Raw genomic sequence first — 17333 nt, forward strand, 5'->3', positions numbered from 1 at the left:
TTACCAAAAAAAAGTGAGAGTCTCTGCTTTCTAGAAGTTTCCAATAGAAGCTACTTAACAGTAATGAGAACTGGCATGAGTTTCCATAGTTAGCAGATACATGAAAAAAGACTTAAGTACCAACAATACGTATGAGTCTTAGGGGAGTGGCATTTTGTAGCAGAACGAGAATGGAGAGGATGCATATACTGCACAACACTGAGGGAGAGAGCACTGGCCACCATATTTCTTCAAGTCTAAGATACCAGTAATTTGAAGACACCATAATTTTCTGGGCCACAAAGAGAACACACCATCAAGTAAACTATGACAGAATGCCAAGATGCCCTTGAGTGTGACATGCATCTTCGGCGTCAGAAATATTAAATGTGGAGTAAGTGAATGTGAGGACCAGTAGAATATGGTGTGTCCCAAGTGCCTTGAGAAGTCTTCTGATTTAATTCTCACCACACACTTAGGAAATGTATTATGATCCCAATTTTTTTAATGTTTATTTATTTTTGAGACAGAGAGAGACAGAGAGCGAGCGCATGAGCAGGGAGGGCAGAGAGAGGGAGAGAGAGAGAATCCCAAGCAGGCTCCACGCCTGTCAGCACAGAGCCCGATATAGGGATCGACCTCACCAACTGTGAGATCATGACCCGAGCTGAAATCAAGAGCTGGACGCTCAACTGACTGAGCCACCCAGGGGCCCCTATGATCCCAATTTTACAGATAAAGCAATTGAAGTTCAGAGTTTAACTATGTTGCCCAAAATCACATAACATTAGGTTGAATCCCAAATCTTCTGACTCAAGGTCTGGTGCTCTTTCCATTACCCTCTTCCCTACTTTGAGTGCTTAGAAAAGACAATTTGTGGGGTGCCTGGGTGGCACAGTCGGTTGGGCATCTGACTTCGGCTCAGGTTGTGATTTCACAGTTCATGAGTTTGGGCCCTGCGTTGGGCTCTGTGCTGACAGCTCAGAGCCTGGAGCCTGCTTCGGATTCTGTGTCCCCCCTCTCTCTGTGTCCCGCCCCCACTCACACTCTGTCTCTCTCTCTCTCAAAAATAAAGATTAAAAAAATAAAAAAAAAAGAAAAAACAATTTATGTTTAAGCATCATTATTTTAGAGCGGCAAGGAAGTATGCTAATTGACTTAAGCCTAGAAAAATAAACCAACCGGATTTTTCAGTTTCTCTGTTAAATGAAACTAACACTTATCTAGAGTCACTGGGTCTTTCTAAGAAAGAGCAAAGGCCAGTATATTTAATTGTTACAAATTCAGGCAGACAACGGAATAGCTGTCAGATGCTCAAAATTCCTGGGTGGTGGTTAAATACATAACCAAGAGATAAGAGTCTAAAACACATAGCTTTATTATTTTTTAAAGGTATCAAACTATGTAAATAGTTTAGAAAATTCAGGTAAATCACAGCTTCACTGTGGTGAAATAAAAAGTGTTCTTTGCACATATTTTGTAAACCAAGAGTAACTCAAATATGGAAGTAATCTAGTAGACAGGATGTATTTGGACAACTGTCTAGTAGGGTAGGTTTATGTGTGATAGTTGTGGAAGGTAAATGTGGCCAGGTCACCTAGGGCCAGATGTGAAAGCCTTGAATGCCAAGGAAAACTATTTGAACCTTATCCACTTGGTAATGGGAAGCCACGGAAGACTTGTAAGCAAGTAAATGAAATGATAAAAGAGAGATTAGGGAAATTAGTCTATGATTGGAAAAGAATTTGTAAGGGTGGTAACAGCGATAAAGAAATCTGTTATAAGACTAATAGATCATTTATGAGATGGTGAGGGTTTAATCTAGCAAGATTGCAGTGGAATAGAAAAGATGGGCACAGCTAAATTACATTATAAAGGAAAAGCCAACTCGACTTGGTGTTGTTTTGATGTGACAGGGCAAGAACGAAAGGAACAAGGACACCTCAACCACCGAGGTTTGGGTGAGTCGAAGAGCAGAAAATCAAAAGTCAGGAAGGAAAGTTCGACTTCGAGGAAAGACAGTAAAGTTAGCTTCGGGAATATTTCATTCCCCCTTTTTTGGAGAATTATTCACTTTTCAGCACACTTGCAGGAGTCCCAAGGAGTACCCAAGGAGTCAGGGACATTCACACAAATCTTCCACGGCTGGGTGTGTGTGTGCACTCAGATACATGGTGCAGCTCAGAACTCAAAACCAGACAATTTTCCTGGCATTGAACAGCAGTCAGGTTCAGCTAGTCTGAAGCTTTACCTCTAACTGGAGCATCACTTAGAATCTATTAAACGTAATTTAAAAGAAGGTCCTTCCAAGAATAGATTTAAAGCAGGTCTGAAGTAAGAAGCGGCTGTCAAACAAACCACGAAATAAAATAATAAGGGCTTGTTTCAGCATTCTGATAAAAGATCTGCCTCGAATCAACTCTTCCACATCAAATGTTACACACCAAAACTTGCCTACTATCCCAAAGATTTGGCAAAAGCTCTGAATTCATAGGAGTATGATTAGCATGGGAGAAAGCGGTGGTGCAGCACAGTGGTCAAGAGCTCAGGCTCTGGGAGCAAACAGCTCTGAATCCGAGTCCCAGCTCCCACGCTTCCCGTTCTTGGGCAAATAGCAACCTCTGTCAGTCTCAGGTTCCTGATCTGCAGAATGAGGGCAGCGGTTGTAGCTGCGTCAAGGGCTGTCCTGAGGATCATAAACTGCCTCGCACAATGCCTCGCATTTCGTTAGTGCTCAGCACACCAAAGCTATTCTTGCTAAAGCACACAGGCCAGACTGGCGTTAGGTAAGCAGACGCGCAAGAACAAAAGAGCAAGCTATCGCAATGGTGCAGGCATCAAGTGACATACGGAGTTCAATACAGAGCGTATGCAGGTTAACATTTTATTTTGCACTGAAACAAAACTTTAGCCTCTGCTCATGTGCTAGCTTAGTGCGGTGATGCTACAACTGGAACAAAGGTAGGGGGGTACTTCCGGGAATTTCCAGACACTTCAGGGACTTTCTGAGCAGTCCGTGTGTCCCTGGTACAAATATGTAAATCAAGGATTCTTTCTGCACGACAATTGAGGTCAAGTAGATCCCTTTGAGATGATGGCATTTGGAATGTACCTCACAGAAGGTGACATAGACGAATTATACTTGGATGTAAGACTTGAAATAATATTTATGTTTTTAATTAATTATAGCACCTTATAACCTATACATCTTGGCACAGTCCACAAAAAAATCCTCATACACAAAACCTCACTGCAGTTCAGACTCCACATGCTAGATAAACAGGCATGACTGTGCCATGTTGTTCTGCTCAGAGTAGAGGAATGTGAGGTCATTAAAAACCTTCCACATGTTTTCCCCTCTTTCTTACTTTAACCCCTCTCTATCAACCTGTGATAGGTTTGCATCTTAGACCTTTTTTTGTCTTCATAACTAAGACCATTTTAAGACCTTCACAAATGGAAGGGACATTCCCAGAATTGTCACACAATTCTGTTACTAAGAAGACCGTTTCCTTAAGGTCTCTCCGTCTCTAGACGGGAGGGCTGCAGTCTGTGACTGCTCGCGGTCACACGGGTAGGTATGTAAAAAACGTAACTGAGAAGTGTAAACGTGCTTACTTTGGGAAAAGGGCTTGGTGACAAGCTTGTGATTTTTTGAGCTCTCACAGTTCTTTCACGTCTGCTTTAGCTTCCTTTCCATTTCTCAGGGATTTAGTTCTGCTAGAGACCAATGACGTTTCCCTTCTTTAAAAAGCAACATCCTTTGACTCACAAACATAACGTCAAGCAGAAGAAGTTAGACACCAACAAGCACGCACTATATATGATTCCATAGTTTGAGAACAGGCAGCACCCTATGCTGTAAAAAATCAGGAGAGTTACCCTTGGGGGGGGGGGGGTGTATGGGGGGGGGGGGGGAGGGGAAACACGAGGGGGGCTTCTGGACCCTGGTCCCGATCTGTTTCTTGAGCAGGATGCTGAGTTCTTGACCCGCGGAAACAAACTCAGTGTCCTGGTATTTAAGGTGTACTTTCACCTCAAATAATGAACATTTGAAATAACACTCTACTTCATACACACGAAAGTTACAGTGAGTTCTGAAACTAGGGCACATGTTACTAATTTTCCAGCAAAGTGCCAATGGCCAAGGAGAGTGGATGTGGATCTCCGGGGGTCCAGGAGCAGCACACACTCCAAGTGTGAAACGCCTCTAGGCTTCATATTTGGTTCTTAAAAAGTTTCATAAAAACTTTATGTTCTATTTTGTATTATCTGGGTTTGCTTGAATTTCTAGTTAAGATGTAAAACATTGCTTCTCATATTCAAACAACCCCTAATGAAATCTTTGAGTAAATGAACCTTCTGGGAAGATACACCAGGTATGTGCTGTGGGGATAGGAGTCCCCTAGTTTGAGAAGGTTGAGCTGTATTTAGTTTTCCTAACCTCGCCATATGCATTAACGGACGTTAAAAGGGACAGACCCTCAGACTGCAAATGGGAGGATCTGGATTTTCATCTTGACCCTGCCAGCCCCAGCTGTGTGACCCCGGGAAAGTCACTTAACCTCTCGGAGGCTCAGTTTCTTCATTTATAATCTGGGCAAAATAATGGGTACCCAGTGGGTGGCTGTCCTATGGGTCCCAACACAGAATTGTGGACCACTTTGCCAGTCACACTTTTACAATCAAGCTGGATCCCCTTTCTTGATTTTCTGATGGCGAATCTTCCGGTGGAGTGAGCTGCGGAGGAGAGGCCATCAAACTGCGCTTGCCATGGGGTGTTAATGTGTGTCCTGAACTAAAGTCTGCTGCTTCGACTGTAGCCTGACCAGAAGGACCGGCTGTCATAAACGTGCTATTTCTTTGTGCCGCTGTTACCTAGTATGCTTAAGCAATGAAACAGCTGCTGCCCTTCAATAGACAAAGGCTTACAGTATGTCTGAGGCAAGGCATTTATTGCTGGCTTTAAACTTCTTAAATAATTCCATATGGAGACTTGAGTGGCAGAACACTTAATGTAAACTTTCAAAGGAAACTGCCCACCAAATTCTGAACTTTATAAAAGTTGGCTGAAACATATTCTTTTTCAGAAGGCAGAGCAGCCATTCGCATTTCAAAGAGGAAAGGCCACAGCACCACCTTCCATGGTGACTGTCCACAGGCAGAGGACCCCGTTTCAGGCATTTATCGGTTCTGGAGCGTCTACCCAAAGCCATTTCCAGAAACAGCAGGGTTAAGTGAATGGAATTTAGAATGAGCAGTCAAGGTATTTGTTTTCTAGCTGTGATTCTATGATTAATTCTCTACCTTGAAGACCTCTGCACCTTAAAGTGAATAAAAAATCAACACATGTGCACGACACGGGGCTGGGCGTCCACCATGTTTCTCTTCCCTGTACTCAATAGAACACTTCCAGAATGAACAAAAAGGGCTCAGACATTCTGCACAAAAAGATGCTATGAGAATATGGCACTTAAAAAGAGCCATTTTTTTTACATTTTTACATATATAATGATCAAATATATAAAAAACTATATATTCTTATATACACAGTAAAAACACAGATAAAATACTCAAGGAAAAGTGGTCATCTGAGATACGTAAAACTATTTTCTGACAGATACAAAAAGTTAAATTTCAAAGAAATATAACCATAATTTCGTAAGAATCTGGCATTACATGATGTTTCCGTTTTCTCCACATTCCTATTAACCTCCATGTCAAGGTCTGACCGTGCCGATCAGGTCAGAATTGAAGTCTTCATTCTCATCATTCTGCAAGGTCTCTCTCAAGACAGTTCCAAGAGCTCTGCCTCCATGGATTATGCCCTGGAGGTGGGGGTTTAGCCATTTCATTAAAGCCAACAAGCACACCGGTGAGGGGTGAGGGCAATTACTCCCACGTTTCTTTGTGTATGTGTGTGTGTGTTTCTTGAGAAGGTGAAAGTAGGATGGATTTGTGAGAGAGTCATTTTTTTTTTCCTCCTTTTAACTAATTAGTGTCAGGCTACTCCTTACAGCTCTAGACAGGAAGTGCTATTTCCTGTGCTGATGATTTAATATAGCGCAGAGCAACCTAGTGTTTGAACTGATGGCAGCACTAATGACTTACGATAAAATTGTGAAAAGATAAATGATACTTAATCAGGAAAATGTTTAAATAAGCAAGTGCCTGGATATACCACGGCAAAACAACCTGAACTCATTTAAGCAAAGTTAAGAGGGTAATTTTAAAAATACACAGACTATTTGTTTAGTACTTTATATTTTTCAAAATGGCATATAGTTGCATTTATTATGTTCTCTGACAATACAGTGAGGCAGCTCCTTGTTCTTACCGTAATTTTAGAAGTGACTGACTTCAGTTCAGAGGGCCCAAATAATTTGCTTCAGGTCACACAGTAGGCTGCTGACTAAGCTTAAGAATACAATTCATAGTTTGCAAATTTCCAATATATTGCTTACCTACTGCTGATACTTCCAAGTATCCTACTAACCTTGGTTGAATATGCAAAAATGTGTCTGGGAATGGAGTTAGGTAAAAACCATGGGTGCTTAGGGTTTCTTCAAGAAGGGTTTCCTTCAAGGGGTTTCTTCAAGGAAACCTTTATTCAAGGAATGAATAGACCATGAACAACAAGAGAAGGTCATATTTACAAACACAATTTTGAAATAAATCCTGAAATATGGATAAAGGCTTTTTATAGTTCTTATATAGGCAGCCAGCCACACTGCTTTCTTACAAGTATATTTTTCATCGTATTTCCATATATATTATCTTCTGGAATAAATCCCTAAGCCGGGTACTTTTTCTATTATTAGTGTTTTAAATATGGAGGACCTAGATGCAAAGAAGTTAACTGATTTGTCTTTAGGTCAACAGAGTTTGTAGCAGAGCCAGGCTTAGAATACAGGTTTCTCCTAAATTCTAGCAAGGGGTTCTTTTTAGTACCTTTGCCAGCTAATTTTTATTTGTTACAAGCAAATGCTCATAATATATCATTGATTTAAATAAAAAGGTGCCCCTAGAAGATTGCTAGAACTAAAAATGCTGGTATCTCCTTTTCAAGAGTCAGAAAAGCCTGTTATAAGGCACCCCATTACAGCCTATCTTATCTAAAAGATAATTTCTCAAATAACTTGGGATATAACTTGTACTTTAATAAACTAGCTACCCAGAGAACCAAACTAGACCATAATTTAAGTATCATATCCTGACTACTATAAAAATAACCATGAAAAAGGAGAGATTCTACATGATACAGATCGATTGAGGGCTAGTGTAGCAGGCACTTTAAGATCTGTGGCAATATCATCATTACTTTAGAAAAGTTGACTGACTTTTAATCCAAGGGGATAGGGCAAAAAGCCATTTCCCAGGTTAAAATAGCATTCCATAGCTTTTAGAAGGTGAAAAAATAACCATGTTAATATATTTTATGTCTATGTGTGTAGAAAAAAATAAATATCTTTTGCCTTTAATCTCAAAATCTAGGAGCCGGGGCATCTGGTTTTATTGTTGCCTTTGCAATTAACTTACACCCCGACTATAGCTACAGTATTCTTGCTCTGCTCTATTGTGAGCAAATGCATACTTTTCAAGAGATAGGCAGTAGGAAATACCACAGCACTGTGGCTAGAAGTTTCATGTTTGCTTTCCTGAATCCTCTTCCTCTGGTTAGTCACTTAACCAATTGTAATAGAAAATGATGAACCTGGGTAATAGGTATTTCAACCATCCAGAAAATAGCATAAAGAAACTGATGAGACTATGAGCAGTTTCCATACTAAGATAGGTTAGAAGTTAAAATGAGACAGTTTATAGTCACTTACATTGTTGATCATAAGGTGCATTATTGTTTTTGGAATTAGATCTCGGATACATTTGTTGATGATAGACATGTAGGAGTCTACGAGGTTGCGAATGGTCTCCACTTGCCTCTCCAACTGTGGGTCCATGGAAAAGTTTTCTGCCTGGCCATTATCATCATTTTCAGTCTAACAGAAAGGAAAGAAAACATGGATTGTTTCACATTCGTTCAGAAGAAAAAAATACCATACATTATCAGATGATCAACTTCTGATGACTATATTTGGAGTTATATTACTAGATGGTAACATCTTTATCTTAAACATACCCATTAATTCCGAAAAAAGATCAGAACCAGGAAGTTATTATTCTACTTTCGGCGAGCCACAGCCTAGGAAAAGCAACTATTCTAGTTCTGAGTGAATACTGAGATGAATAACCAGATAAACAGTGCACCTAACAACATACCTCTAGAGAACAATCTAATCTTAAGCCATTTGCAAGCTGGCCAAAGAACTGAATCCAAGTGAATGATGCGGATGTAAACCTCTGGGAGCGGTCTCTTAGGGATTCAATAGATTAGAAATAACCTTGGTGTTGTTCTGGAACTCCTAGGTCTGTTCTGGGATGGATCAGCATTTGGATCGGCCCAGGTTTTAAAACTAAATCTCCTAAGCCTGGCCCGGGGCCAAAGTAAGAGATATAGAGAATAATTCATTTTTCCATGCACTTGCTGGAATTTATTCTGTAAATTCATGCTTCTGTCATCACTACTAAAGGCTGGCTCCATTGTGGAAAACTTACAATTTTAACTTCCAACTTGTTATTCTTTGAATAAAACAGAACACATCTATACACAAAGAATTTACTTGTGCAACATGAGAGAAGCATCTGTTTTCTATACTATGGGACTTGAGTTAATTAATTTTGGCTTATCCACCAGAGGCTGGGCTGAAATGGCATCTTCATCATTAAGGGCTGACCTATTGGCTTGGCATTGAAATCAATTTAGAACAAATGGTCTCCATTTCAAGTCAGGTTGGAGCATCTAAGCCCCAGAACATGATCCAAATACTGTTAGTGGTCTGGGTACTTTCTAACATTTGGAAAGATTTAATTACAAATGCAAAAAAAAAGGGGGGGGGGATAATTTATTGCTTCCATTGTAGACACGAAGTACTTTTCTTTGGAAATGTACATACTTTGATCTGCCAGGTTTTCAATCATCCAATCAGTTCTAGGCAAAGCACTGTGCTAAATGGCTTAAATGGATGTATAAATGACAAACTTTACTTTTGAATCAATAAGCATGTGTGAAAGGCATATTTGTACACCACAAAGTCAACAATAACAAAGATAGAAATTGGTTCTAATCATTTATGTAGGCTTCTCTGGCTCAGAAATATCCAGTACTTTTAAAAATTATTAAAATAATGTACTCAGTCTAAAACACAACAGTCATTTTTCCAGTCCTGAGAGTATGACCCCATGCTTCTGGGTGATAGTTTGAGGACATTTCTGAGACATCTGACTCTACTACAACAAGGAAGAGGAAGTTTCAAAATGGACAGTTGTTTTAAATGGTTTTTGATCAATGAAAGAAAGAACTAAATCAAGTCTTATGTAGTTATTTTTATTATTAATTTGCGATATATAAGCGCAATAGGATCTGGGATAAATAGGCAAAAAAAGGCCATAAAGTGATAGAGGGCTGATAGAGGGAAGGTTAGCCATGGCAGTGAAAAAACAGTCATGTTCCCAAACTTCTTTCTAGGGTATAAAAACCACTGCAAATGTGCTCCATGCTGAGCTCAAACTGTCAGAGTCAGTGGTAACTGCAATGTCATGTTAAGGATATTGTATGTGAAAGTGAAAACTGTAGGTTCAAATTCAAGCTCTGTTGTGTACAGGTTGTGTGGTCACACTTCAGTTACTTGATGTAATTAAAACCTGGCTTCCTCCCTGTCTTTAAAATGGGGACCCACATCCCTGGAAAACTTGTGGAAGCTAAATGAGATTACACATATGAGATGACCTAGCCAAGGGCCTCAACGAATGTCAGCTTCTTTCTTTCTTTTCTCAATATTCATGGAATAGAGTTAGAGAGCTGCTGGACTCTCAACATACGTTATGAAAATTCAAGGTGAAAAATTTGAGCATAAAACATTTTCAATTCAAGCAATATAAAAATGGAAAATGTATTTTTTTTTTTTTACACCTCCATGTGTTCTGCAAGCTAGTCCCCTTTGCCTGGAACCCTCCCTCCCACCTGTGAAGAACTTTCATCTTTCAGAGCCTTGCTCCATCATCACCTCTTCCGGACAAGCTCCTGATGGCCCCCAGACCCCCAACACTCCCCTGCTCTGTGCTTCCTCTGTGTCTTGTATTCACTTTTACTATTTAATATCCAGCCTAGTTTTATGCTCCTCCCCCTACTGGGCTCTGGGGTCTTATTCATCTTTCTCTTCTCAGCACCCGGCACAGAGCCTGATGCATGGGATGAGGAGTTAACAACTGCAAAAGGGTTCACCGAAACCAAGGAGGCTGCTTTGGTGCATTTCAGGGTATCCAAGTGTGCCTGCCCATGTGTCAGAGGAATTGGAGACCAGAGAAACCCCAGGGTGATGAGCTGGGATCCATTATGACTTGATAACAGTGGGAATGATAAAATGATTATGAAAAAAATATAATTATAATATAATATATAATATATGTTATATATAATATATACTATAATTATATATTATATAAATATATATAATTATATATAAATATATATATATATATATATATATATATATATATATATGAGAACAGATGACCAACAGCCTTGTGAGGAAAATACCTTTTGTATAAAACAATACAAACCTCTATAATGGATAAAATACAATTCAGTTTGTCTCTCTGATCTGAAGTATACTGGGATTTTGTTATGGTATTTAACAGTCAGAGGTGATGATAACAGTCAGAGGTGATGACATTCTAGCCTCAATATTCCACCTCTCCCAAGAACATTTATTGAGCACTTGCTGTGTTCTAGGTACTATGCTAAGCACTTTATATAGAAGACCCACACTGCTACCTTAGGAGGGAGGGGCCATTGTTATTGTCAACCTATAGAAGAGTATGCTGAGTCTCTGAGAGCTGAAATTTGTTCAATAAATGTCAGAGGCATTCAATTTTAACAAATTTCTTTTTTTTCCTTAAGTATAAAAAAAATCAAGAAGTATTATGAAACAGTGAAACATCCATAGTACATCAACTTAGTTTCATAGATAAAATTATAAATGTAAAAAAGGGTTTCTAGGAAAAAAGGTGTCAGTGAAGTAGTGATATTTATAAAAAACCAAATTATTGAAACAAAAGAGGAAAGTAGAATAAGTAGTATTTTTAGAAGAACCTGCAGAAATATGAAACACTAAGAAAGTTACATCATCATCCATACTTTGATATAGAAACACTGAATTTTCCCATTTCACACTTTTTTTTTAACATTTAGCTTTACTTTACTCTTTGCACATCAAAATATGCACAAGACGTTCACTTTCACTTTTTCAAACCAGATGCACTTAATAAGGGAAAGTGTCGGAGTGAATGGAGAACACTGAATGGTTTAATTCTCAACACGGAAAAAAAAGAGAGAGAGAGAGAGAAGTATTCCAGAAAACCCATAAAACAATTTGAAATTCTCTTTTGCTTTTGGAAAAACATGTGGTCACATGCAAACCTGAACTTCTCTGATAATACCACGGACATGATGGGAGTCACGAAATTCACAATGCAAATTGAATTTCTTTCCTGAGTTTAGAAAGAAAGAAGAAACACTTACCCTCTCTAATACGTCTAAGATAAATGGGGAAAATGTACATACATGGCCTTTCTCCTCTAGCTGAGTAATTTCAGACAGCAAATACTCCTTTTTCCCTGACCCAGTTCTAATCAAATTCTCTGTTGTGCTCTTTTCTGTATGTATACTGAGTATGACTATGGCTTTTTTCTTTGTTTAAATTATAGGATTGCAATAGGATTCTTTGCAGTCCAAGCACTGAAGTGACAGCTGTTTATCATTATCCTCATCAAGGGAATGTAAAATAAAAATAGTAATTTGTCTCTGATCTTTGAGGCAAAAAAGAATGGTCTGCAAACATTTAACCTTTTATGTGCAGGTTCATTGATGCTGTTTACAAAATGTGAATAATATTGTGAAAACCAGCTTTCTTCTGAAAAATACAATGGACAGGCCTTCCTATTGCAATTTTTTTTCCAAATAGCTTTTGTGAAATCTAATGCAACTTAAACAATAAAAAAATAGCAACTCAGCACTGTAAATTGTTTATAAACAATACTGTAATTTTCTTTCTTATGAAACTACTTGCACAGTATTCAAAAAACAGTCTGTTTTACAAAATTTTAATTTAAAAGCTTTTTCCTAAAGACTTCCTACTTTAACAGGTGAGAGGACTAGAAATAGTTGAATTGGAAATAATTCCCACCATACCTTAAAGCAGCCATTATAGAAGATCTGGGCTTTATGGGGATATTTATTTTTCATGTGTTTTGTTTTTGTCTCTTTCCTTTCCTTAAATTTCTTACTGAATTATGTGATAGGTTTCTTGGAAGATCACTGAAACCATCCATATAAGATTATTTTCTTAAGGTGACTGCAACTCTTTAAAGTGGAATGACAGAAACGCACATTATCCTGGCAAAAATATGCACATAAACATACTGGCTAATTGCTCAATCTCTTCTCGCCAATGGAGAGCATTGTACAATGCTACAGATCTAAACAAGTGATTTTTACAGATAAGCAATGCTTGCCCCTTTCTAAGCACCTTACTTTTGTTGTACAATTCTCTACTACCTTAAACAAACAGTAGAAAATATCGTTTAACTTTTTCGTAGTGAATCATTATGAAAATAGGGTTACCATGGTAATGCAGCTTTGAATTTTCCAGCCTCACATTATGAAGAATGTCTCACTGAAAACCTTTCCCCACTTCCAGTCATGCACTGCTCATTTGCAGAGGCTAATTAGAGGCTAATTTGCAGAGCCAGGCAACCAAACTTGTAAAAAAAAAAAAAAGTATCTATGGGAGAAGCATGCTCTGGAAAGCCTTTGAGAGTAGTACAGATTGCAGTTTGGTGCCTGGTGACAGGTATTTCATTAATTAGTTCAACAAATACTTGTTTAGTGTCTCAGGCGAACTGTACGAGGTACAAAGGAAGTCTAAAAACAGGGCTTGCCTGTGAGCTTATCCTCTGATGGGGAGGATCCAATGTAAGATGCGTTGGTAAGTCAAAGTATGAGTTCAAGGGCGGTGGGCTTCATGGGGAGTCCTCAGGGATGGTCACAGTAGAGACGAACCGTAAACGTTGGGTGAGATTTCTGACTGAGACTGAGGGGATATGCTCATTGTTCTATCCTTAGTACTTAGCACAGTGCCCTACTTATAGCAGGAGCTTTGTAAATATTGTGGAATTAAGAAAAAACTAACCCAGGCCACCTCCTGAGGGATTAGGTTTCTGTTTTGAAAGAACCTAAGAGACTGAGCTCCAGGTCGCTGAGGTGTTGCTGTATGGTGAATGTGAATAATTGCTTGGATTCCTAGAACTGAGTTCTCCATGTAGAGCTTCTTGGTCTGGGCAGGATAAATGACTATCTGTATCCAGAATGATTTTAGTTGCTATAAAGATGTTGATGACTCTGTCGAAGGATGTCTACAGATCGGAGCTGTGATTGTAATCAAATGGTGGCATCTATTTACATCTGCACTCTGTAAGAAATATCCATAATACAGGACAAAACACTGAAGCTTGGGGTGCCTGGGTGGCTCAGTCGGTTAAGGGACAGACTTCGGCTCAGGTCATAATCTCACGGTTTGTGTGTTCGATCCCCACATGGGCTCTGTATGCTGATAGTGCAGAGCTTGCTTCGGATCCCGTCTCCCTCTTTTTCTGCCTCTCCCTACTCATGCGCGCTCTCTCTCTCTCTCTCTCTCTCTCTCTCTCTCTCTCAACAATAAATAAACGTTTTAAAACAAACAAAAAACCAACCCACCAAACAAAACAACAGTGAACCTCATCTGATCCAGTTAGTGGTGATCTACTAGCCAAAGCAGGCAGGACCCAACTTTGTCTGCTTAGGTTATTTTCATTTTTTTTCTTCCTTCCCTCTTCTCCTTTACCTGTTACTACCTTTTTATTCTCCCTACAGCTTTTACTCTCCTTTCATCTCTACATGACATCATAATAAATTACAAAACTATGTAATATTGCGAAATTAAACAGCCATTAAGAAAAAAAACACACACACAGGATTTGAAAGATACTTACTTGATAACCAACAACAATAATAACCCTATCTTAATTCTGATGTTTCTAACTCTCACTTAGCCCAATAGCTGCGAATAGTATATTTCTGTGTGGTACCAGTGTATGTCCACATCTCCAATAAACAGCTTGGATGATAACAGCAAAGAATAACTGGGATCTGGAGGAATAAGAGGAAGTGCCTCTCGTATAACTGACAGGCACTGAATTTGCATTTAAGATGCACTGAAACAATAGCTTTTATCTGCAACTGTAAAAACAAATGTGGATATGAAGATTCTTAGAGAAATCTGAAAACTTATGTACTCTGTCCTGATGTCCTCCTAGAAGTTATAGTAACTCCAATCTAGTTTGTAATCTATCTAAAGGCCTGTACTGCCTGCTAGCAGATAAGTTCACGAATATTAAATATTCATATATTTTAAACACATTATTGAATATTGCTATTTAAACAATCTTAACTGAGAATTTTCTCTAGATTTATGAATGTTTATTTTTGAAAAATTTCCATCTTGGGGCGCCTGGGTGGCTCAGTCGGTTAAGCAGCCGACGTCGGCTCAGGTCATGATCTCGCGGTCCGTGAGTTCGAGCCCCGCGTCGGGCTCTGTGCTGACAGCTCAGAGCCTGGAGCCTGTTTCAGATTCTGTGTCTCCCTCTCTCTGACCCTCCCCCGTTCATGCTCTGTCTCTCTCTGTCTCAAAAATAAATAAACGTTAAAAAAAATTTTAAAAAGAAAAATTTTCATCTTTGTATACTGAGTTGTGCATAACAACCTTTTGTCTAAACAATAGATGGGCTAAGCAGAACAATTAAATGGGTTTCTTTAAAAATAACCACTTGCCTCACCACAGTTTTTGGTTTCAGATAATATTAGTAATTTTGAAAGGGCCAAAATTATTTTGCAAGTATTGACTACTGGCAAAAATATTTGTTTAAAATTTAACTTTGTTAATTAAAATAAAAAGAAAACCCCTTTTCTAAAAAGAACTATAATTAGAATCAACTGATACAAATGTCCTTTTTAGTGGGAAAAAAATCACAACATTTCTTTGCAGTAGCAAAACAAGCAATAGAATATTTCCAGAGAAAAAATTTCCAGAAAATAGGATCAAATAAAATAAGGATAAATATAAAAACAACTTGCGATGGTTAATTTTATGTGTCAACTTGACTGGGCCATAGAGTACCGAGATATTTGGTACAAACATTGTTCTAGGTATTTCTGTGAGAGTATATTTGGATGAGATTAATACTTAAATTGGTGGGCTTTGAGTAAAGCAGATTGCTGTCCATAGTGTGGGTGGGCCTTATCCAATCAGGTGAAGGCTTGAAGAACAAGAAGACTGGCTCTCCCCAGCAAGAGAGAATTCTCTTTCGGACTGCTTTTGGACTTCATTTGCAATGTGGCTCTTTCCTATTCTACAGAAGACTGCCTTTGGACTTAAACTGGAATGTTCAGCTCTCCTGGGTCTGCAGCCTATCAGCCCACCTGCAGATTTTGGACTTGCCAACCTCCATTATTATGTGAGGCAATTACATATAAAAAATCATTATCTATGTTATCTATGTATCTGTCTATACACGCAGACACACACACACACACAGACACACACACACACACACACACACACACACACACACACACCCTATTGATTGTGCTTTTCTGGAGAAGCCTGACTAATAAATACACAGCCCCTCTATAGATCATAAAGCAGTATGTGATTCAATGTTACATTGCTTAGTGGAGTTCACAGGTGCTGTAAGAGTTCACAGAAGCAGAGGATCAGGAAGGGCTGTGATGGAGAGTAACACTGGTCCTACTCTAATTATTTACCTTTACTTCACAGCATTCTCTAAAGGAGAGAGAGGTGAGTCAAAAAAGAATCCATCTTTACTCTCCTTATTCTATCACAAGGTCTTGCTATGCTTCCCCTGTGGGTAGGGGGAAGATACATTTAGACAGCCTCCTCTCCCCCACTCTCAGTCCTGTTGGTTAGATGGAGCTTCAGAGATCAGGCTGCTCTATCCACCCACCCAGGCTAATCTCTGTGATGACACAGATGGCACGTGACCAAGCAAAGCCAATCACAGCACATTTGTCAGAACTCTTAGGAAGGAGAAGCTTCCTTTCATTTAGGAATGAAAACTTTGTAAGTAGGCCTGAGTGCAGGCTTGCCTCAAAATGAAGAGGAGTCAAACCTGTGTGCCAATGAAGTCACCAAAGAGAACAGCACAGTTGAGAGATGGAGAGAGGCAGCTATCTGAAGACGTCATTCGAGCGCGTGCATCTGGCTGTGCAGACGTCTCTGCCTCTGGCTTGTGCAGTTACACCAGCCAGTAAACTGTTTTCCGTTATTTCTAAAAGTTGGGTTGGCTTGAATTTAATTTCTGTTGCCGCTATCCTAAAGAGCTCAAATGAATAAATCATTTATTCAGGACGTTCTTGCAACCGAAAACTGTTTTTTCCAACTCCATCTGTTCGTCCTTCCTGGTTTAGCGCATGGAGCACAACTTTGGATGCCGCAGCTAAAATACAGCCCCTGTTCTTCCTGCATCTGAACGTTTCCTTTGTCTTGCATCGTAATTAGGTGTACACAGGTCCATTTCCCTAACAAAAATGAAAGGCTCTTGAGGTAGATAATCCTTCAAAGTTCAGTGCAAATACAGTATCACTTGCTTTGCATGCCAAAACTTCTTAGTAAAAAAACAAAAGAATGCAATGGCTTAAAAACACACAAGGGTAAAACTCTGTGGGTAGAATCATTACTTGTTTCATGAGTAGAGAAACAAAAGGAAGCTTTTAAATAAGCGGCTATATTCAAGGGTTTTAATTTTTCCAAGGTCCTCAGAGCACTGTAGTTGACAAAGCTGTCATCTGGATTCAACTGCAGAATTTCCCAAGTAATTCTCAAAATAACTTCTTCAGCCATCCCTATACATGAATTAGTGAGTACACCTTTGTCAGGCTTTCCAGGGCCCAATGGCCTTACCAGATGATCCAGATAAAAAATATAAAAACTGTTTTAGAAAATTTAGGTTCATTTCTGTTAATAAGGAAGATTAATGTAAAATCAGAACAAATTTGCCAGGTTGAGCTGTTGTTCCTAAACCTCTTGTTTAGAATATTCAACCTCTTATTTCTAATATTCAAAGAGAGAATATTTCTGGTGATAGCACTGGACCACATCTGTTCTGGGTCACCAAACAGCCAG

General features: G+C 39.1%; 1 protein-coding gene across 12 annotated transcripts in view; it reads right to left on the bottom strand.

Moving 5' to 3' along the window:
* The window catches only part of DNM3 (dynamin 3), a 569179-nt gene that overhangs the window by 32361 nt on the left and 519485 nt on the right, over positions 1–17333 (bottom strand). For all 12 annotated transcript variants that reach the window (XM_040451682.1, XM_040451678.1, XM_040451685.1 and 9 more), the window contains one exon: positions 7812–7976. In XM_040451682.1, the coding sequence (XP_040307616.1) occupies positions 7812–7976 (165 nt within the window). The remainder of the gene's footprint in view (positions 1–7811; positions 7977–17333) is intronic.

The sequence above is a fragment of the Herpailurus yagouaroundi genome, unplaced genomic scaffold (assembly GCF_014898765.1).
Source record: "Herpailurus yagouaroundi ecotype Mexico unplaced genomic scaffold, PumYag 205, whole genome shotgun sequence".
Taxonomy (NCBI): domain Eukaryota; kingdom Metazoa; phylum Chordata; class Mammalia; order Carnivora; family Felidae; genus Herpailurus; species Herpailurus yagouaroundi.